General features: G+C 38.9%; 1 protein-coding gene across 4 annotated transcripts in view; it reads left to right on the top strand.

Annotated features, from left to right (window-relative positions):
- ADAMTS3 (ADAM metallopeptidase with thrombospondin type 1 motif 3) overlaps window positions 1–23,778 on the top strand; it is a 261,150-nt gene that overhangs the window by 206,351 nt on the left and 31,021 nt on the right. For all 4 annotated transcript variants that reach the window (XM_077848318.1, XM_077848321.1, XM_077848319.1 and 1 more), the window contains 8 exons: window positions 12,299–12,382; window positions 14,261–14,417; window positions 15,174–15,279; window positions 15,670–15,813; window positions 16,691–16,823; window positions 18,795–18,908; window positions 21,177–21,322; window positions 22,527–22,702. In XM_077848318.1, the coding sequence (XP_077704444.1) occupies window positions 12,299–12,382; window positions 14,261–14,417; window positions 15,174–15,279; window positions 15,670–15,813; window positions 16,691–16,823; window positions 18,795–18,908; window positions 21,177–21,322; window positions 22,527–22,702 (1,060 nt within the window). The remainder of the gene's footprint in view (window positions 1–12,298; window positions 12,383–14,260; window positions 14,418–15,173; window positions 15,280–15,669; window positions 15,814–16,690; window positions 16,824–18,794; window positions 18,909–21,176; window positions 21,323–22,526; window positions 22,703–23,778) is intronic.

Raw genomic sequence — 23,778 nt, 5'->3', positions numbered from 1 at the left:
GAAAGAGAATAACAGAGCAAGTGGATGATAGGGATTTTACAGAGACATGAAAAGAAAGCCTTGGACCAAGAAGTGATTAAGTTGAGACCTAAAGTAAAAGGGAGAGCCAGCCACTGAACAATGACCTGTGTTGTAGTTACTGAACAGAAGCCACTGTGGTTTGAGTCTAACATGCAAGGAGTCAGGTGGAGCTTAAAGAAGAAAAATAAGGACCTTTTAGGTCATGGAAGGAGCTTGAATTCAGTTTTAATTAAATTAAGGGAAAGCTATTGGAGGCCTCATTCTGTGTTGTAAATGGGTTGGAGAGGTTTAGAATGAAGGCTGACCATTTGTCTATCAGTTGTAGATGTGTAGATAAGGGATGATGGCTTATTGGGCAGTGAAGATTGCTTTGACAAAGGAGTATTTATGGTAGAATCAGTAAGATTTACCAGTGGATCAGATCGGGGCTAGGGAAAGGGGTGCCTTACAATTTTCTGACTTGAACACTACTGGATGATGATGATGCCATTTATATAGATGGAGTAGTCTGTGGGGGGAAAAAACAGATTGTGTGGCATCAGGTTAGTGATGAAATCTTTGAAGGTGTTTGAAATCCTTTAGTTTAAGTGTAGATTCAAAAGAATGATATCATCATCTTTTAGTCTTTGCTCTCTGCCTGGGCCTGTGCTAAATATATTACATGAATTATATAATATTCCTCAATCCTGAGACATGTTCACTTGTAGTCTTAGTTTAAAAATGAGGAGATTGAGATTTAGAGAGGTTAGGTGACTTTTCTAGACTCCCAGCTAAGAGGTAGCCCGGCCAGAGCTTGAGCCCAGTGCTCTGTTTCCTCCCTAAGCTTTACTGCTTTTGTTACAGTCAAGGCATTTTATGTGTCCCTTGCCAGATAAAATTCTCATGTCTTTCCTTTACCTGTTTCTGTATCTTATTAAATACCATTCAAGTCACTGAAATGAGAATTCAGTTACTTGCCTTATTTGAATCAAATCAATTAGCAGTCTTTTTTAAGGTTCTCTGTAATAGGGCAATGAAGCAGATTTTGTGACTAGGATGGTGTGTTGTTTTCAGTGTGCCAGATGTGCCCTGACACCAACAGCGTGCTGTCTGTGGCAGGTATCATTGTCATATACTAAGATCTGTGAAGTGACCTGGGTCTGTTGTGCCTATTAAAATTTTCAGCTTTCTGCAATGCTTTAATCTCAGAGTGTATCAACTGAAAAGAAAACAATTCATTTAAAAGTGGCTTTTAATCATACTTCTAAGTAATCATTAATAATTAAAGAGAACTCATTAATTCGTTTTTTATACTAAAATTGGCTATTTATGTACAGTGAACTAATAACATTGCTGTGTTATGTGGACATGGCAAACTTCCCTGCTAATATTTTTAGAAGAAAAAAGGTATAAGTAAGTATTCTGGTCCCAACAAAGCATTAATAATAGACTTGTTCAAGCATTAGCAGGTATGTGTGGCTCCTGGTTAATTAATGATGATTAAATCTTTACACTGCTTTTGATTTCTCAACTAATGTTTCTTAAAACATTGAACATGAGTGCAAGGCAAATTTATCTGGGGAGTATACGTGTTCAGGCAACCTAAGCAAATCATGAAGCAGTTGTCTATTTTGGGTCATTATCTTTAATCCATTTCTTACATTAGAATTAACATCAATCCTTTAAATATTGATTCACCCAACATACATGCCTTTTCATAGGCCAAGTCCTGTTTGCTTCTAGAGAGACAAAAATTAATAAAATTTAGGTTTTTTTTTTTTTTTTTTCACAAGGAGCTAGTTCTAGCAGGCAGGTGAAATCAACAAATAATAATAAAATGTGATAATTTCTTTAAAAGATTTAGTTACAAATGACTATGTAAACATTAAAATTGAAAAGAAAGGGATGTGGTTTGGCAAATAATGCCAGTGGCAGATGGAGTCTTCACAGAGGAGATGCCATTTGAGTTGGGCTTTAGAGAATGAATTGGCATTTTGCTGCTAGAAAAGGAGAAGATGACTTTTGGAAGATGGGAAAGAGACTGTAAAAAAATACACAAAGGGATAGTTCATGGTGTCTTCTGAGCCAATGGAGGCTTGTCTATACGTAAAATTGAAGGGTATTTAGGGGAGATGACAGAAAATGAGGCTGGATAGGGAAGCTAGGGTTACCTTTAAAAAATGTCCATACCATTCTAAGGCATTTGAATTTCACCTTGCTAATGAAGAGTCAAGGGGTTTTAAAGATGAAAGGGCTAGTTTCCAAGATCTATAAAGAACTTATTAAACTCAACACCCAAGAAACAAGCAATCCAATCATGAAATGGGCAAAAGACATGAAGAGAAATCTCACAGAGGAGGACATAGACATGGCCAACACGCACATGAGAAAATGCTCTGCATCACTTGCCATCAGGGAAATACAAATCAAAACCACAATGAGATACCACCTCACCCCAGTGAGAATGGGGAAAATTAACAAGGCAGGAAACAACAAATGTTGGAGAGGATGTGGAGAAAGGGGAACCCTCTTGCACTGTTGGTGGGAATGTGAACTGGTGCAGCCACTCTGGAAAACTGTGTGGAGGTTCCTCAAAGAGTCAAAAATAGACCTGCCCTATGACCCCGCAATTGCACTGCTGGGGATTTACCCCAAAGATACAAATGCAATGAAACGCCGGGACACCTGCACCCCGATGTTTCTAGCAGCAATGGCCACGATAGCCAAACTGTGGAAGGAGCCTCGGTGTCCATGGAAAGATGAATGGATAAAGAAGATGTGGTTTATGTATACAATGGAATATTCCTCAGCCATTAGAAACCACAAATACCCACCATGTGCTTCAACGTGGATGGACCTGGAGAGTATTATGCTGAGTGAAGTAAGTCAGTCGGAGAAGGACAAACATTATATGTTCTGATTCATTTGGGGAATATAAAAAATAGTGAAAGGGAATAGAAGGGAAGGGAGAAGAAATGTGTGGGAAATATCAGAAAAGGAGACAGAAAATAAAGACTCCTGACTCTGGGAAACGAACTAGGGGTGGTGGAAGGGGAGGAGGGTGGGGAGTGGGGGTGAATGGGTGACGGGCACTGAGGGGGGCACTTGACGGGATGAGCACTGGGTGTTATTCTGTATGTTGGCAAATTGAACACCAATAAAAAATAAATTCATAAAAAAGAAAGATGAATTACTTTATCAGTCTGTGCTTTATGAAGAGAATCTTGGTGCATTAGAATGACTTGGAGGAGGAGACTGTAAGATGCTGTGCCCAGACACACAGTATCCAGAATTAGGAAACAACTCCTCGTCTATCTGGCTCCAAGCCCTTGTGATTTATACTGTATCACCCCGCCTCCACAAGCTGTCTTATTGACCATAACAGGTCACAGAGACAGATCGGAGTAAACAGAAGTCAGTTCAGCCCTCCCTTAGATAAACATGCATGCTTTCTCTGGAATATCCTGGCCCCACTGAAGGTCTGAACATCACAGGTTTAATTAATATAACAACAGGACGACTACACAGTGTTGCTGTCTCAGTGGTCTCTTTTCACTGAAGCATCTCACCTTCCTCTTTCCCCTTCACCTTTGTTTCCGAAGTCCCAGAGTTCCCTCCTGGCATTGACTCATTTTTCCTTTGTTATGCTACCAATTTCAGATTGACCTTATCCCTTCCAGATTTGTAGCAGCCTTTTATCTTTCCCAGGGCCCTAAAGCACAGAAAAGCTTTTTAGCTTGTTGAGGGAATCCCATCTTGCTCATTCTTGAAGAAAGGGAATCCGTTCTACCAGGGCTTTTAGGATGCTTTCACTAAAGGCCAGAAGATTTTTTTTTTTAAGTCTTTGTAGCTGAATTAGTCCACACAGAGCTCCTTTGATGCTTAAAATGAGGTAAAGGCATAATTAGCATAAAAGGACAGACTTATGCTTATTGGAAACAACCATCTGACCCTTATAATCTGCCCTTCCAGAGGACTATTGAAATGGGCCCAAATTACCCAAATGTAAACGTTTGCAAAAGTTTTAGCGGGTTATTGTAACAGTTCAACTGAGTAGAATGGCTACTAGCTACTGGCCGTGGAGAGATAGACTTGAGAGATGTCAGGGTACAGGACAGGGTACAGATTGACTGCGTTTGCAGAAGAGGAGGGAATCAAGGATAGTTTAGTCTTCAACTGTGTAGAATACTGGGAGAACAGACTCTGGGGAGAAGACGAGTATACTCTGAGATGTATAGGTAGATTCCCAGGAGATAGTTCTGTTACACAATAGCCAAACTGTGGAGGGAGCCCCGGGGTCCATCGAAAGATGATGGATAAAGAAGCTGTGGTCTATGTAGACAATGGAATATTCCTCAGCCATTAGAAACGACAAATACCCACCATTTGCTTCGACGTGGATGGAACTGGAGGGTATTATGCTGAATGAAGTAAGTCAATCGGAGAAGGACAAGCATTATATGGTCTCATTCATTTGGGGAATATAAATAATAGTGAAAGGGAATAGAGGGGAAGGGAGAAGAAATGTGTGGGAAATATCAGAAAGGGAGACAGAACATAGACTCCTAACTCTGGGAAACGAACTAGGGGTGGTGGAAGGGGAGGAGGGCAGGGGGTAGGGGTGAATGGGTGACGGGCACTGAGGGGGGCACTTGACGGGATGAGCACTGGGTGTTATTCTGTATGTTGGCAAATTGAACACCAATAAAAAATAAATTTATTATAAAAAAAAAAGATAGTTCTGTTACTACTGGAGTTGAACAGATGGCTCTTGAGCATGAGAGAGATGAATGAGTGTTACAGACGTAAACATTTGGAGCTAATCAGCCTGTAGGTATCGGTTGAAGAAACAGCAGCGGATGAAATATTGCAGAGCGAGTGCATGAGAAGAGACGATGGTTGAAAACAAAACCGTGAGGCACACTGACATGTGAGCTGGATGGAGAAAAGGGAGCTCGTATCACTAAAGATGCGAGTAGTGTTCGAAGAACACAGTGCGGTACAGTACTAAATGCTGCTGAGCACTGTAGGTGGGTTATTTTTTCATGACGAGGGAGAATTAAGAGTATGGATTAAAGATGACAAGGAACTCCAAGCAAGGGAGAGCTTGAATACAGGCAATAAAGACTTGATGAGTTTTTTGGAGCAGAGCATTTGGAGCAGAAGAAGCCAGAGACCTAGGTGACAAACAGAAAAAGGCAAGAGAGGTAGGTGTGAAAGAGCAACAGGCATCGGCATCACGTAGACTTACCTGACTTTTACTCGTGCTCATCTTCTGGGGGAAAGAATCATGTAACTTCTGTGGGTCTCAGCCTCTTTCTAAAGTAGTGATACGAGATGTCTCCTTTGCAGAGTGTTGAGCTTCCGCGATAATGTGGATTGGACTTCTTGCACTTGCTCTTCATAATACCCTTCCTGATTTTGGGTCTCCCTGCTCTGACTACCCAGTCTTAACTTCTTCCTCACCCTCTGGACGTCTATCTTGTCAGTCAGATTTATTGCCTTCAGAGGACATGATCCTATCTGGTAGGACCACGTCTGCCTGTCTTTTTAAAATATTTATTGATTTTTGTTCACGCACGTAGCCTATTTCACCTGATAGAACACAGTCATGATACGAACTGAGACCCAGACTCAGTTACTCTTAAATGTCTGCCCCAGGGACAGTTAGGCATATGGTAACTGTTCAATGAATATTTGATTAGGTGATTAATAAAGGTAATTATTGTTGACCTGAGATTGGAGGTGAGAAAAGAAGAGAGAGTCAGCCCCCTACTCTGATCAAAAGGAATGTAGAGGATGAGCTGAGAATCCAAGTAGGTGTGTGTCTGGAACTGTTTTAGCTCTGCAAGAAATTAGTTGTGGAAAGTACTATTTCTTCCCAGTTCATTTCAGAATGCTTTTGTGTCAGCCCAAATTACCTAGACTGTCTTGTCATTAACCTGTTTGCTTTTCATAAACCAAGTCTCTCTCTCTCTTTTTAAAAATCACGCTTAGGTATCACTTATTTTCTTCTTTGTGAATAATGGTATTAATGATGGCTAATAAATTTTTTATTTTACATGTGCAAGGGCCGGCACCATTAAGCACTGTAACATATATGAGCTCATTTATTCCTCTCAACAATCCTCTAAGGACAATACTCTAATTCACCCATTTTACAGATGAGTAGACCAAAACATGGAGGCAAATAACATGCCCAAGGTCACAGAGCTAAGATCAAGCCCAGGCAGCCTGGCTACAGAACTCATGCTCTTAACCACTCAGCCATCCTGTCTCTCCAGACCTAATCCACCCATCTAAAAGAAAAACGAGTGTTGCTTTGTTGAAGCCAGACAAAGCTGTTCATCAGCTAGTCAGACAAAGCAGGTCAGGGTGTCCTGCCAGGGAAATGTCCTGGGAGAAATTGTCCTGTCCGGGAACAAACCTGGAAGGGATTTTCCTTTCAAGGAAAGGAATACTTGACTTGATTTTACCTTCCCTCCCCCCCGCCCCTATCACATCACTGGCAACCCCTTCTCATTTAAGGTCATCTGAAAAGTGAATTAATATTCTGTTTACTCCTTCTTTCAGGTGATTTAATAAAAGCTCTAGGCTCAACCCTGAACATCTCACAGAAAATCTTACACACACTGTGATAGATTCATTCACGTGGTAAAGGGGTGTTCGGTTTTACGCATATTTGCATTATGTTGTGTCAAATATGTGACTTCTTAGAATTATTATGCTTAATGCCTTTCTTACAACCCAAAATGCTGGTTATAAATTTCAGCCCTAACTTTTCTTATTCAGTTTTTCCAGTGATCTGCTCTAGCATCTTTTTCTTTTTTTCAGTATTTTTAAAACTACCATCATATTGATCACCAAGAAATCGTTATTTATAGTAAATTCAGAGTCCAATTCCTCATTTCCTTAAAATTTACACGAAGGAAGATTATGAAAAGGAAGTGAAGTTGTTAATTCCTCTTTCTCAATATACTTACACACCAATTTCTTCAATTCAGGGATAGCAAATTACTACTGATTATTCTAAAACCAGCTGTTCTGTGCACAGTAACAGTGTTGTGGTGCGCAGGTTTGTGGAAGTATAGCAAGATGGTGAAAACTACTGACTCTGGAGTCAGACTGCGTAGGTTTTCATCCTTTGCTGTGTCTATGAACTGTGTGACCATGGGCAAGTTACTTGACTTCTCTGGGCCTCAACTTCTTAGTGTAAAATGGTGATGATAATATCTCTTAAGTTGTTGCAAGAATCACTTGAACGAATCTAAAGTATTTAGTGCAGTGCCTGGAATCCGAAAAGCTTTATATAATGTTAGCTGTTGTTTTTGTTTGTTCGTGTTGCTTTTACTTAGGAAAAATATTGCTTTCCTTGTCACTAAAAGTTGTAAAAATGCTTTCTTAACAAATATTTTAGTTCATCTTGACAGATTCAAGTGGTTCATTCAGTATATGTTTTTAGTTCATTCTGTATATAATTTGTTGTTAAAATTTGTGAATAGTTTATAGTCAGATTCTGAGGGTTTCTATGCCTCTCATATATTTTACTGTATGACGTTGAAAAACAATCTAAATAAAGATGTCTTCAGTATTTTTCTTTGCTTTCAAGAGTCAAATGACTCAATGTTTTCCTTAGGCTAGAGTATTTTAAAACTCTTATTTAATTTTAAGGAAGTTATTTTATTTATGTGTAAATATAGGAAAAGACAGACATAACAACTGGTGAGTAAGTACCTCCAGGTGTATTAAGCAACATTTACCCCCCTCAAAAATGTGCATACTGCCACCTGCTGGGAGGAACTTTTGTACCTTGAAACAGTATTTTTGAAAAAATTTAAGTGTCCGATGATTTTCCCCATAGGTTTGGTTTTTTTTTGTTTGTTTTTTGTTTTTGGTAGATTTAATTTAAATCACATCTTTCATTCAATTGAAATTTCAAACGTAAGAGTCTTGGAGTCTCTTTTAGGTGAAAACTAAGAAGGAGGTAGTTTTATTTCTTGTTCTTTTCATATAGATTATGAAAATACATCCATAAGTCTTTAAAATCTTTTCTCAGGGATGGATGGAAGGGTGCTAAGCTCCTTTATGTTTTTCTAAGGGCAGTTGTGTAGTATTTTTGCTAGATTTGGACAACAACCCTTTGAAGCAGACAGAGCAAGTCCAATTATAATTTGCCAGTGAGAAAACAGAGGCCCAGAGAGATTAAATGACCCGCCCAACGTCACTCAGCTTATCAGTGGAATATTCGGGACAGAATCCAGGTCTTTGAATATCTTGGTGCTGATTATTTCTTCAACTCTTATCATATCCTATAGGCCTCTGAGTATAAAAACATTGCATCCTGTTATTAATAAGGCCTAGCAAAATGAAAAGCAGCCAAATTATTAATTATTTGTTAAACATTTTAAAGTGAATAATTTATTTTTTTAAACTTTGGAAAGCAAATGATAAGTGGCATCCAGTGCTTTGTATTGGACACCTAACGTGTGTTGGTTTGCCATATTGAAAGAATGCTTTCTGCTCTGTACACATATTATTGCTTTATATTTGGTGATTTCTATCCATAACAATTTATGTATGTCCTGTGGCAGTTTCACAAATGTGTGCTGCCCTAGAAGATTCCCTGATTGATTTTTTATTTGTTTTGTACCGGATTACCCTGCTGTCTTTTTTTTTTTTTTTTTAAGATTTTATTTATTTATTCATGAGAGACAGAGAGAGAGAGAGAGAGAGAGAGAGAGAGAGAGGCAGACACAGGCAGAGGGAGAAGCAGGCTCTATGCAGGGAGCCCAACGTGGGACTCGATCCCGGGCCTCCAGGACCATGCCAAGGGCCAAAGGCAGGCACTAAACTGCTGAGCCATCCAGGGATCCCCACCCTACTGTCTTATTAGCCTGGCATAATAGTGACTTTTGTTAAACAATACTTTTTGTTTGGTGAATGGTCACTTTGAATTTTAAAAAAGTGTCCTTTTACTCCATCATTTTATAGTATAATATTACCATTGAGAACATGAATTTTGTCCATTAGACTTTCTTGGTATTGCACTGATTTTAAGATTTCCCAAGTACAGATGGGTTTACTAATTTAGGGTGACTATTCACTATACTAACTCAACTACTATAAGCTATTTGTCATTGTTGCCACCTTTCCTTCATTTTAGGATTCTAAGATTTTCTGATGTGTTTCCTGCATTTTTAAGTATAGTTGTCGCTGCTACTCTGAGGGGCTGTGTCTCCCTCCTTCCATCATCTGTGCTCTAGAAATTATTTTTTACCTAACTAGTTTAGTTTAAAATTTTATCATTCGTTTATTTTGCATATTTACTAGCATTGCTTTGTCTTTTTTTTTTTTTTTACATTGAATTCGTTTACATTAAGCTGAGTACATGTGAGCAAAGCCATGCTGCTAATTCAGAACAGCTGCCTTACGAGAAGTCTCTTGGAATGTCCATGAGTCTCTGGATGAATGTGTTAGTGACATGCCTGGCTTCAGACTTTACTTGTATTGGAATTATAGTGTTAGGAATTCCTTATCAGACGCTTAATGCAGAAGAGGAAGGGAATTCAGTCTTCAATTAGGCAGGTGTGGAATAAGATAAGAGAATGTTCCCTGACCAAAAAGGTCAGAGAAAAATCACAGCTTTTTTGTACAGCATTCAATCTTTTCTTATATTTACCGGGAATCTACCCCTCTCAGTTTGACCCCATGGTTTTTATTTATTTTCCGTAGATATATGGAATACATTGAGCATCTTTTCCATATGGCAGCTATTAAGTCTTCTCTCTAGGTTTTTCTTTTGTTTCCCATATAATCCTGTTCTGCAATGCCCTTCTCTCCTTCTCACTCATACATTGAGGAGTTTGTTTGCCTGAGTTAAATCTTTTAATTCTTGCACTAGTCCAAAGTGGTAGTATTCTTATTATGCCCATTTGACCGAGGCTAAGAAAGAGACCACACAACAATGAGGGGTTGAACTAGAATGTTAACTGAGACATTGGTGTTTGGTGTTAGGCTCTTGGACATTAAGCCTTCCATCCTTTATGTACATATTTTATAGGCTGCTTGCTTTTTGCTCTTCTCTGGGTACATTCGTGTTTGTCAACATCTCTTTTATAAGACATCATGAGCTAAAATTTACTTAGTACTTCAGGTATACCCTGGCCTCCAGAGGGATAGCTTGCTCATGGGCTGCCTGTCTATGCACTTGTGCCCTGCAAGGGCACGTTGCAGTTGTTTTTTTGTTTTTTTTTTAACTTGGCTTATGTTGAACGGTTGTTACATTGAGTCTTACCATTCTCTGTGTGTGTGGGTATTTGTAAAGTATATGTGTGTATATCTAAATGCATTTTTCCACTTAAGAGGATTCTACATCTTTTCTTGTCAAACTGCACTTTGTCATCTTAAGTTATACTAGTTTCTGCAGTTCTTTTTTTACCTCCATTTTAGCTGTCCTCTTTTTTATTCCATACAAATTTAGTAAGTATGCCTTTAGGCTATATTTCAGGCCTTGATTTTTTTTAAGGTGTTCTGTGCAATCCCATTAGATTCTTGAAATATTTCAGTTGAGATTTCTTGCTCTGTTTCTTGGTTAGTGTGGTAATTTCCATTTTAATGATTCATGAATTTTGTGGGGGCTTCTTAGAACATTCTATCATTCTTAAGTTAGATTTCTTTATAAAGTCTCTCTCTATGAGATTATGGTTATCTTTTCTCTATAGGTTTTCCATTGCTGTGATTAGAGTCCAAATCTCCTGGATCTCAAGTCGAATTTCAGTTAGTTTTCCATCCCTCTTTTAGTTATTGTGACAGATGTGGCATCCCTGTCCCTGGGAATAGCAAAGAAGTTTTGTAGTCTAGTCAGATAACTTCACCTTTCCCCTTCCTGTTAGCATTTGCCAACATAATAAGCAATCTTGACTCACATTGATTTTGCACTAGCTTAATCAGAAGAAACAATGATGGTCTGGCCTGTGATCAACATGCACTAAACCAAGCTAATTTTATTCAGAATGTAAACACGAATAATAACATTTACTAAAATGTAACAAAGCTCTCAGCCTGCCAGCCAAGTAGGGACTAATTTGGGGTTCCAAATTCAATTTCTTATTATTTCTTATTAGGTTCGTTTCTGCCAACAACTGACTGTGGCCTTTACACACCAGTTAACCTCTGCTGTCTTCATTTTACTCATCTGTGTAAATCTGTGGTGGACTATGACCTCTGAGATTGCTTCAATCCTAATATCAATAATTTTAAAGCATACCAAATCACTTTTAGAAGTTTTAGCCTAACTTTAATAATTAAATAAAAAGGAGTGACTCAACTTAGCTTTTCTGAGCTATACCTAAGGGTGATATTCATCTAATATGCACTCATACAGTCACCTTAGTAATTCAAATATTGAAGGACTTATAACACGGTAGGGCTTCTATATAATCATTGTCTCAGCTGCCCCACTTATAGAGTGGAAGCACTAGGAGGGCTACCCACTTGCTGGCCTGCAGATAAACCACCATAGCTCCTGCACACCAACTCCATTTCCATGGGCTCTCCTAACCAGACATAGGACCCTTGGTGGTGACATGAGCCCCCAGACAAATGCCTGCTGACTGTTCTCCTCTACATGGCTATGGCTATGCAAAGGTAGAAGACTCTTCTTCTTTTTTTTTTTTTTTAATGAATTTCTTTTCTTCTTCTTCTTCTTCTTCTTCTTCTTCTTCTTCTTCTTCTTCTTCTTCTTCTTCTTTTAGATTTTATTTATTTATTTGACAGAGAGAGAGAGAGAAAGCACAAGCAGGGGGAGTGGCAGGAAGAGGGAGTAGCAGGGACCCACTGAGCAGGGAATCTGATGTGGGGCTCAATCCCAGCACACTGGGTCATTACCTAAGCCAAAGGCAGACACTTAACTGACTGAGCCACCCAGGCACCCCCAGCTAGTAGATTCTTGCCAGAGTCACCTACTTGCTGTTGCTTTTGATGAATATTATATGTGTATTATAGCACATTGGACTCTTTCTAACACAGCAGTAGTTTAATGAAGCCCTTTTAAAACATGTTCTCTGTTGTTTATGATACTGTGGGGTTTACAAAATCAGCAGTTCACATACCCAAGAATGTTCCAAAGCTAAAGGTAAGTAATTTCATTTCAGAGTTCAGCATAAACAAAATTAAAAAAAAAAAAGTGATTTGACTCCAGTACTTGTGATTACATGGCTAACCCCTGAAATGTTGTGCAAATCATGAAATCAAATCATTGTGTCACCTTTCTTTTAGCGATTATCTGCTTTGTTTCCAGGTGAATGAAATTTACCATGATGAGTCCCTTGGAGTGCATATAAATGTGGTCTTGGTGCGCATGATAATGCTGGGTTATGCAAAGGTAAAATATCTTAAAATATGTGATCTCTGGATGTTAAGAACTGGACTAGCAGATGGCATTTCTGTAACTCTAGCTAATGTGGCGTTGATGTGTCACGCAGACCTAGCTCTTTAGAACTGAGGAAGAGACACTGCCATGATAAGCGTAGATCTCCCCATTGGAACAGATGATGATTTTTGTGCTGATACCATTTGCTTTGCTTATTTATCTAATGGAGTCATAGATCATTATTATTCTGGCTCTAAGCATGACTGGATGAGTGAAAACAAATAGATATCACTGTGAGGAAAGAGAATTTCCTTAGTCTACCATTATCATCAAATTTGTGATTCATTCATTTATTCATTCACAACATCTATGCTGAATGCTTACTATGTGTCAGATGCTTTCTAGGTGCTTTGACTATATCAGTGAAGAAAAATAGCAAAGATCCTTGCCCTCTTATGGTTTGTTAAAAGCAATATTTTACGTATGTCATTCCACTTAAGAAAACTGAAGTATACAGTGAATGTTCACTGAGAAGAGCTTTAATCCTTTTGGAAACAAAAAGTTAGATCGAAATGCACATGGTAGGATTTTCATGTGATGTAACTAACTGTAGCTGACTTTACAATGGCAGGGATGTGTCCTTGTCGTTGGAAATAATGAAATGATGACCATGATTTCTTTCTTTGAGAAAGTGACTAACTTGACAATTTTCTTGATATTTAAAATTACAAGCCCCCTGCCATAATTAATCCCCCTGATTATGAAATACTAATAAAATTATGCATTTAGCAAAGAGGAAAAAAATCCATGTGTTTGCATTTCATTATGTATATAACACCCACTTACCATTTTCTGATGAGAAGGTGTCATTGATCTTTACTTTATTCCATAAACCTGACCTAGTTTGTGTTACTAACACTACATACAAGTTAACTCCAGCTGGAGATGTTAACAGCTTTCAGTTGGTTGTTATATGATTTGTTTGGAGAAGCATGTGATCAGCATGCACTAAACCAAGCTAATTTTATTCAGAATGTAAACACGAATAATAACATTTACTAAAATGTAACAAAGCTCTCAGCCTGCCAGCCAAGTAGGGACTAATTTTGGGTTCCAAATTCAATTTCTTATTATATCAGAACTACTCTGGGAAGTATGGATACTGGGTTCTTGAAGGATGGGCCCTTTTCCCTCTGAACTTTTAATTCCTGATCATAATGTGGTAGTAGCAACGTTCCAGGCAATGCCAATCCATCTCTTGCAACTGCCGGATAAGAGTGCATCTCCCTCCATCGCCCTGAGGTTTAAAAAAGGGTAGTTGCTTTATTTAGTGTAAAGTTTATGTAATTTGACCACTTCCTGAAATAAAGATTTGACCAGCTTTGCCAGCTCATTGAAGAATTTATATTCTTCACATTTGTCGATCAATTCTGGGCCAATAAAAATCAAAATCAAAGTAAAAATGAAAATAAAAAAAAATTAACTAAAGACCTTTCACTTTAACGGCTCTGGATAAAAGTCTTAACCAGAATCTTTTCCTTTTTTTTTTTTCTTAATATCTATAAGAAATCCAAGTTGAATTAGGAAATGGACTACTAGAATTCTTAACCCCAGTGATTAACACTGAGTTGCCCCACGATAGCAAATGTTAGTGTTACATGTTCCTGTAAATGTGTCAGTCACCTTTCGCACAGGTAACACTGATCATCATTCAGATATCCTTGGGCATTTAGAATTCCCAAACAAGAGTGGATAAATACATGAGCCCTAAATAATGTTGTTGAACATTACTTAAATATTATACTCCCAAATGTTGACTTCAGAGAAAGTTATGAAAGGAAGCCTTCGGGAAAGCATTGTGTACTTCTTCAACACACTGTTTCCTCTTAGTCCATCAGCCTCATAGAAAGGGGAAACCCATCCAGAAGCTTGGAGAATGTATGCCGCTGGGCTTGCCAACAACAAAAGTCTGATCCCAACCACTCTGAACACCATGACCATGCAATTTTCTTAACCAGGCAAGATTTTGGACCTGCTGGAATGCAAGGTATTTCCATTAATATGCAGAAGAAAAACTTAAGGGCATGACTTTTCAAAAATAATCCTAAATCAAGGAGTCTGTTCAAATGTTCAGATCCCTACCATCACTTTCCACCATGCATCAGCTAAGCATACTCTTTCTTTCTATCGCTCCCAGTGACTTCTGTGGAGTTCACAATGTTAAATGCCACTTAAATGCTATAACAAATTATACTTGCCTTTAAAATAATGATTGTGCATTTGGAGTCTGGAGGGGATGCTGTAAAGTGCAGTGTGATTTCCACTAACTGTTTGGAAAGGGAAAGGAGAAGCCATAAGAAATGATTGCTGCCAAAGAGCTTTCTTCCAAAGTCAGCTTACATTTATCTAATAAATTCTGATGTAGACTTTGGAAAAATGTAGACTGATGAATTTCTTTTCAACGTTGATGGAATTTCTGGCTCCCTTTATCAGTACCATCATAGGAAGGACCATTCACTGAAAACAGAAAGACGAGGCTTTGTTGGTAGGCAGAACAGAATAGTAACCCCAGGCAGTTCCTTCCCTTAGGGAAGGAGAAAACGCAGACCCAATGAATCTTTTTAGAGACCATTACCTGTGTGTGGCTTTCCCAAGAGAATGTGGCGCAATGCTAGCAGTGAAATAATACTGCCTCTGTTTCCTGAAAAGCTCTTTTTTTTTTTTTTCTAGGCAAAGGTCCAGTAGTAGTTCTTAATGGGCTTTCTCATAAAATGAAAATAAAAGTAATTGTTATTCTCTACAGGATATGCTCCAGTCACAGGCATGTGTCATCCAGTGAGAAGTTGTACCCTGAATCATGAGGATGGTTTTTCATCTGCTTTTGTAGTAGCCCATGAGACTGGCCATGTGTAAGTCACTGTTGACAGTTATAAAGCAAAAAAAAAAAAAAAAAAAGGTCTTTTCTTTCCTGCTTCTCTCAGTATCGTTCACACTTTAGGCAGAGTACATGCCAGCAGGCAATTCTCATTCTTTGCCAAATGTGAGGAGCTGAAAACAGGGAAGAGGTCATGCACGGAAACTAAATAAATGACTCTGGCTTGCCGAGACACCCCTGCATTTTTTTGTAGCTCTCAGAAAAGACATTTCTGTCAGATTGTTCTCTATTTCACAGTTTCTGGGACTCCTCCACAGAAGCCACGTTCATTTATAAAACAGATTCCCCTGAATTTATTTTCAAGAGTGAAATCAAGCAAAATCCATGGCCCCTCTCTTACCAGTGAGGTCTCCCTTTGTCTTAGGCTGGGAATGGAGCACGACGGACAAGGCAACAGGTGCGGGGATGAGACTGCTATGGGGAGTGTCATGGCCCCCTTGGTGCAAGCTGCATTTCATCGTTACCACTGGTCCCGGTGCAGTGGCCAAGAACTGAAGAGATACATCCAGTAGGTCCCCTTCTGCATGTTGGAGAGCATTTATAGCCTAGCATAATACAGACATGGAGCTGACTTCTAGGACCTTGATCTTTTTTTTTTTAATATTTTATTTATTCATTAGAGAGAGATTACAAGCAGGGGGAGGGGGAGAGGGAGAAGCAGTCGACCCGCAGAGCATGGAGCCCGATGTGGGGCCCCATCCCTGGACGCTGGGATCATGACCTGAGCTGAAGGCAGATGCTTTACTGACTGAGCCACCCAGGCGCCCCTAGGATCTTGATCTTAACAAAACTCCCAGGGAATGAAAGTTGCTGCTCATTGTAAACACTTTCTTATGACTCACAGCTTTCCGCACAATGATCCCATAATGTAATCACAATATTTTAAGCCATAAACCTAGAATTTATTTATTTATTTATTTATTTTTTTAAGCCATAAACCTAGAATTTAAGAGAATTTTTAACCATGGTCTCCTTTTAGTAAATTCCTTATGGAATCTTTGACTGATGATCAAACCTGAGTTGGTGATGAGGAGAGAGAGGATGGTCATGTGATGCCTGCATAGTGTGCCACATGTACCCTGTAGCATAAATGCTGAGATCTGTGCCACCACACCATGTGGGAGTTCAGCTGGGGACGTGAATAGGGCTGTCACAATTCTACTGTATTCCTGAGTCATGTTTGGCTTACTTTTTTGGGTTGAATAAGGATGATGAGTCTTTTTCTAAAAGGAAGTGAAACGAACGACCTTAAAAGGCATTACTTTGTGATCTTGCTATATAATCTGATGAAATTCCAGAGTACGTAACCTAAGAGTATGTAACCACATTAGGATGTGTTTTAAAAAATGGACAGTTAATGACATGAAATATTTTCCTCTCTACAGTTCCTATGACTGTCTCCTTGATGACCCATTTGAACATGATTGGCCCAAACTCCCCGAACTTCCTGGAATCAATTACTCTATGGATGAGCAATGTCGTTTTGACTTTGGGGTTGGTTATAAAATGTGCACTGCGGTATGTTACAATCAAGTGAGATTTTGCATCTTGAAATCTTTTTTGCATAGCTCCTGTTTGGTGAGCTTTACAGACTACTGGTGCAAGCATAAAAATATCTATCAATGATTTTGTGTTTGCTGTGTCACTATGTGCTGAAGTTAAGAGCTTCGATAATAAAGTTAAATATTATGTAATCCTTGAAACAGACTAGATGGGAGTTGGTACATTTTTATTCTGCAGATGAAAAAAACCAAGACTTACAGAAATTAAGCAGTTTGCCTAAAGCACACATCTGGTCAATGAGGGAGCTGGATATTGAAACTAAGATATTCAGACTCTAAAGCTTTATGCTCTGTTGTTCCCTTAGTTTTTATGACCTTCAGAGATGACTTCTAAGCATTCAATAGGTTGCTTTTCATTAGTTTGTTGGCCAGGATTTCATGTAGCTGTGACCGTAGGGAAGGGTTGTACTGGTATATTCTCATGTGAGAGTCATATGGTATAGCATGAAGGTCAGGAATATGGGTCTCATACTCAGACTAGGTGGGTTGTCAGAATCAGGATCTCATACTTACCGGATCCATGACTTTGAGCCCTTAATTCAATCTCTCTTCATTTTCATGGGTGTAAAATGTGGGTAATGATAATATTTATCTCATAGAATTGATATCAGGATTAAATTTGATAATAATTAAAGCCTCTAGCACAATGCAGGCGCATAGTAAATGGAGTCCAGTAAAGCCAGTCCTCCATGTGACTGTGCACATTATGGGTATGTTCACTAAATTTCTACATTAAGCTTTATTAGTTCATAAATATAAGGGAAGAAAGGAGGGGCTTTTGATATGTTGGACCAAGCTTTGTGTGTTAGAGCGAGAAAAGTAAGTATTTCATGGTACTGGAAAGAAGTTGATCTGCTGTTTGAATCTTCCATATAGAGCTATCTACAGCCATTGGTCTGTGTATAAGGTATACACTGTCAGCTCCTATTACCTGCATTAATACTTTAGACCTGAGAATTCTAAAGCTTTGGCTCAATATCATGGATAAATACAATTTCTGCATTAAGTAGTAGGAATTAGAACAAAAACACCTAGGTCCAAAATGAGTACCAATTTAAAAAAAATAAAAGCTCTGACTCTCTATGGGTAATTAGTGCTATAAGCAATGAATATGTGGAGAAATTGGTGTTTGATGTTTGTTTAAATCTAGAGAATGGTAAGATGTTTCTAGTTACAAAGAGATCAGACGAGTAAAGACCACACACAAATATGTGTGCTTACACATGCATTTGGATATCATAATGTGGTGTTTCAGGAAAACAAAAAACATTCTTACAAGTGTGAATACTAAGATTCTGGTCTGGCTATTATTATCTCATGTATAACTATAACTAAAGCTTTACCTTATATCTCATATTATCACCATGGATTGTTTTGAGGATTAAATATATAGAAAGTACACTGTAAACTACTTGAACGCATTGTGAAATTTTGTCACACCTAGAATACTTTATCTCACAAACCAAGCCTTACAAATATTTTCTGCTTTTAGTCAGCTCAGTATTATTTATAATCCAACTAGTTCATATCTACAGGGATAAAGAGAACCTTCTTGATAGCTTAAGAACTGTAAAACCATCATAATAAGTTTTCATATTTAAAATGGTCATAATACTTACAAATTCTTTGAAATTCCCATATTGTCTGTTTGAAAACCATAAAATAGAAGTAGTATGCAGAAATGTTAAAGTCAACCAGAGAATTGCAGACAAATCATTGTTTATTATTGATATTTTAGAAAAACAGAATAAAAATATTATTTCCCTGGAATTCTCAGGCAATATATTTTTTTTTCTCATCATGCCACAACTATGACTATTAATTTGAATTTAAAGTACCCAAGGAACATGACATGAGGAATGTTGGACAGATGTTGGTATGACATGTCATCTATATTTTATTGAGATCTTGATTCTCTCTCTTCCAGTTCCGAACATTTGACCCATGTAAACAGCTGTGGTGTAGCCATCCTGATAATCCCTACTTTTGTAAGACAAAAAAGGGACCCCCACTTGATGGGACCGAATGTGCTGCTGGAAAAGTGAGTATATCTATTTATACAATGAAGATCTAAGATATATTTCATCATAATGATCTTTAGAAACCTGGAAAATTATGACCCTTGCTGTAGTCATTTTTGTACAAACCATGGTGTATGGGGTTTCATTATGATAATGCACTAGCATTGTTTCCTAGGGCTTCCATAACAAATTGCCACAACGTTAGTTCCTTAAAATAACAGAAATGTTATTCTCTCATAGTTTTAAAAGCCAGAAGTCTAAAATCAGTTTCACTGAGCCAAAATCGATGTGTGGACAGGACCATACTCTCTCCAGAGGCTCTAGGGAAGGATCTGTTCTTGGGTCTTCCAGCTTCTGGTGGCGGCCTGCATTCCTCGATTTGTGGCTGCACCATTCTAATTTCTGCTTCCCTGGCCACACTATCCCCTTTTCTGTGTACAAATTTCCCTTTGCCCCTGTCTTATAAGAATACACATGCTGTGCTGACAGTCAGGGCCCACCTGGATAATCCAGGATAATCTCTCCATCTCCAAATCCTTAACCACATCACATCTGCAAAGACCCATTTTCCAAATAAGGACATTCACAGATTTCAAGGATTAGGACCTACCTCCTTTGAGGCCACTGTTCGGCCACTACTGATAGAATAGGAAACAGCAGCGCAGCAGAATATCTGAGCCCCTGCTAATGGAATTTGATTTACTTGCTGGCGTCCCGTCCCACACCTTGTGAAAGTTGTCCAGAAATAAAGTCATGTGAATTTATACAGAAGATTTGGCCTTGCTCCTTGGGGAAAGATGCCCAGAGGTTTTAAATCTCAAATTGTGTAGTCAAGATTGAATGCTCAGAAACTGGCCAGGGGCCAAGCTACACTACTCAGGAGGGGAAAGATCACCAAATCCAAAACAAAGGCATGTTAAGAACTCAAGTTGAAGAGCCTTGACTAGTTTGGAAATAAGATATTGTAGATAGGACCAAAAGCTGGCAAGGAAGATTTACATAGCTTTTAGTTCTTTTAAAACCCACATAAAGCTCTATTTCAAATGTGTATGAACTGTATTTGCTCTGAGAATTGCAAGCATAGTAATGATAAAAATAGTAAAATCTGCCATTATTTTGTGCTTAAACTTTGTTAGGTATCATGCTAAACGCATTACATATGGTGTGTTGCTTTTGCAAAATTCAGTGTTACAGACTTTTAACCCAAAAAGCAAGAGCAACAATGAGTTGATTCATTTTTGCTTTTTGAAAAATATATCCTGTGAATCAACTCCAAACATCCAACTTTTCTTAATATATTTGTGTTATATTTAAATTTACCAAATTCGAGTTTTAAGAGACATTTTATTGTGTGTAGGACAAAAAAAGCAGGTCAAAACGTCGAAAGGGAGAAGAGCTAATACCTGTTGAGCACCTGCTGTGTGCTGGGATACTGTAAGCTAGGTGCCTCTGTAGTATCAAGGTTTAGTGGTTTCCACTTAATTATTTCCTGGTCAGTCGGTCTTCTCCTCCTCATGATCCTTTCTGGGCCACAATATCCCTCATCTAAAATATAAAGATAACAAACGAATTATCTATCTCTCAGAATCATTGTGAATGAAAATTTTGAAACGTATTCAAGTGTTTTGAACACTAAAGATGTTTTAGGTATGTTAATTCCAAAGTTAAGGTATATATTTTTCTGTTAATATGATAAAGGGGAGCATGTTACCCTTAGAAATACCTGATAATTTAGCTAATGAGGGGTGAATTGTAGAGTAGTACCTGCTATGCAAGTTGGGTCCCCAGATCATCCTTACTGGTTTTATTTGATATTCATTGTAAATGTACATTTAAAAACTTGACTGAGTGAATGGTTTTTGTTTTGTTTTTGTTTTTTTTCATTTTATCCTTAAAAATGTAAGTCTAAATTATCCCATATGGGGCACCTTGTGACAGTTGTGCTGGGCTAATTTTATTTTATTTTATTTTTTTTAATTTTTTATTTATTTATGATAGTCACAGAGAGAGGGAGAGAAAGAGAGACAGGCAGAGGGAGAAGCAGGCTCCATGCACCGGGAGCCCGACGTGGGATTCGATCCCGGGTCTCCAGGATCGCGCCCTGGGCCAAAGGCAGGCGCCAAACCGCTGCGCCACCCAGGGATCCCATTGTGCTGGGTTAATTTTAAATGCATTTTTACCTGGGGCTGAGAAAAAAAATAGAGGCCTTTAACTGGTGGTACTCATATGATAACTTGATCTTTAGTCTATGCATGGTTTTCATGATTGCCTTTTGTCATTTTCCTAAGTGGTGCTATAAGGGTCACTGCATGTGGAAGAATGCTAATCAACAAAAACAAGATGGCAATTGGGGATCATGGACCAAATTTGGCTCCTGTTCCCGGACGTGCGGAACTGGTGTCCGTTTCAGAACACGCCAGTGTAATAATCCCATGTGAGTAAACTCTTATAATTCTATTGTTTTTGGATAGACCAGAAAATGCTTCAATATTATGTTTATTAACATTCTGTTTTGTGAAGTACATGTAAAAACGTGTACTTCAAAACAGGAAACCTAAGGATTCAAGTGTCTATTTTGGGTAAATCTCCATTGATCCATCTTGTGAGGAGTAGTCAATGGTGAAGATGAGAGGCTCCAGTGAAGACCGGAGATTTTTGAAGCAGTTGCTATTTAGAGATTTCAGGAGCTGGGCAGGGAGAGCCCCGCCTGTGCAGGGAAGGCCTGGGTCCTAGGCTGTGAGGGCCACTGCAGGAAGCACAGGGCACCACTCCAGGGAGCAGCACCAGCCAGGGGCTCACTCAGTCTGGGGTCAGGAGAGCAATGCAGCAGAGCCTGGCCACAGAAAGATGGTGAAAGAAGACCAGGGAACTGCGAGGAACAGTTCTCCATTCATTCATTCAGACTAAATGGATTGAATCCCTTTTGCGTGCGCAGCAAAAACTTAGGACTTTCTTTCTGCTCTAGGATTTACCATGTGAGAAAAGTGCTTTCTTCAGTTTCTGGCAGCAGGATGGCTCCGAGAAAGTTTTTCATAAAGAATATCCAATGTCACGTACCTGTTTTCACAGGAGGAAGTATTAGTGGAAGTAACAAAAACAATAAAAATTATAATAAGAGCAGCTAAGGCTCACTCTGAGCCCTGTTCTGTTCTAAGTATCTTAAATATGTTAGTTTATTCAGTTCTCTCCAATTTTCTCTAAGGGAGATGAGATTATTTTTCACATTCTACTAGAGAAAACTAGTAGAATTTACTAGAGAAAACTAAGAGGTAGGATTGTGATCAAATTTCTTTGGGCTACGTCTACATGTTTTATGCATGGTAGGAAATATAGTTTTTCTCAGTCCCTCCATGTTTTTAAAGATGGCTTTATATACTTTCCTCATGCATTCAAAATATACTGTTTGAAATGCTGATATAAATTGAGTTTTTGGTCCCCTCCACCCTCACCCCATTCCAGACACACACACACACAGGGAGAAGATGGTGCTTTCCGAAGGGAATGGAATCAGGAAGATTGGGTTCATTCACTTTTGCAGCTCAGAAGCCCTGGCTTTCTGCCCTCCCAGCACTATGTCTGCAAGTTTCAACTGCTGGACCAGAGCCAAAGGGTCTTTTTCAATGTTTTCTTTTCTTTAGGCCCATCAATGGTGGTCAGGATTGTCCTGGCGTTAATTTTGAGTACCAGCTTTGTAATACAGAAGAATGCCCAAAACACTTTGAGGACTTCAGAGCACAGCAGTGCCAACAGCGTAACTCCCACTTCGAATACCAGAATACCAAACACCACTGGCTACCATACGAGCATCCCGACTGTGAGTAGATGCTCGCTGTCCTTCCCGCTGTGTGGATGGTGACTTAGAGTTTAAGCCTTGTCAACACCAATCCCTTGGACTCTCGGTCCTTACTTGGTAAAGTAGAAAACTTGGTGTGTACAGGGGTAAGTCTTGCTGGGTTTCCAAGAACAAGGCCGACGTAGTCCCTTCTCTAGAGAGGTCAGAATTGTGGGCTAGCTCCCAGCCAGCAGCATTCCCACCATCACTACTCAAAAGACCAGTGGAAAGTAGCCCATGGGAGACGTGCTGAGTTTCCTCGCCCGACTGGCATCCCTCTACTAGAAGACGCTCTGGAATACTGTGATCTTTCCTTTCCGAATAACAAGAGAGAAAACACAATTCTTTTACAGCTGACTCAGAAACAAGAAAGAGATCATGACTTAAGAACAGAAGTCACGTCATAACTTTTTACTTTTGTACTGTACACTGGTTCTTAGAAAATAACACTTGGAAATTCCCCTTTAGTGTTTCACTTCATACCCCTGAATTTTTGGTTGAATATGTCCAAATGGGAGCGTCTGGCCATACCTCATATTTGGGTGGCTGAAACAAAATAGTGACACGATTACCGTATAACATAATACACTAATGAGTTCTGTTTAAAAGCTGTTTTATTTATTTTTATTTTTTTTAATTTTTATTTATTTATGATAGTCACACAGAGAGAGAGAGAGAGAGAGGCAGAGACACAGGCAGAGGGAGAAGCAGGCTCCATGCACCGGGAGCCCGACGTGGGATTCGATCCCGGGTCTCCAGGATCGCGCCCTGGGCCAAAGGCAGGCGCCAAACTGCTGCGCCACCCAGGGATCCCAAAAGCTGTTTTAAAGGAAAGATACATCCACATAGGCATTCTAAGTTGCAATGCATTAAGAAGAAATGCATTATTTTTTATCTGTGAAGCAAGTCACATAAGTTATATTAAATTTAATTAATGAAGTCCTACAGGAAGCATAAACCATACTAGGTCATTGGGTCAAACAAAAGAGAAAGCCTTTTCGTTCTCTAAGTGTCACTAAAACGAAATTGGTCCTGAATTAAATTTTATTGAAGAGCTG

The sequence above is a fragment of the Canis aureus genome, chromosome 14 (genome assembly GCF_053574225.1).
Source record: "Canis aureus isolate CA01 chromosome 14, VMU_Caureus_v.1.0, whole genome shotgun sequence".
In the NCBI taxonomy this organism is placed as follows: Eukaryota; Metazoa; Chordata; class Mammalia; order Carnivora; family Canidae; genus Canis; species Canis aureus.
The sequence above is the reverse complement of the archived record's forward strand: the minus strand, read 5'-3'. Positions and strand labels throughout refer to the sequence as shown.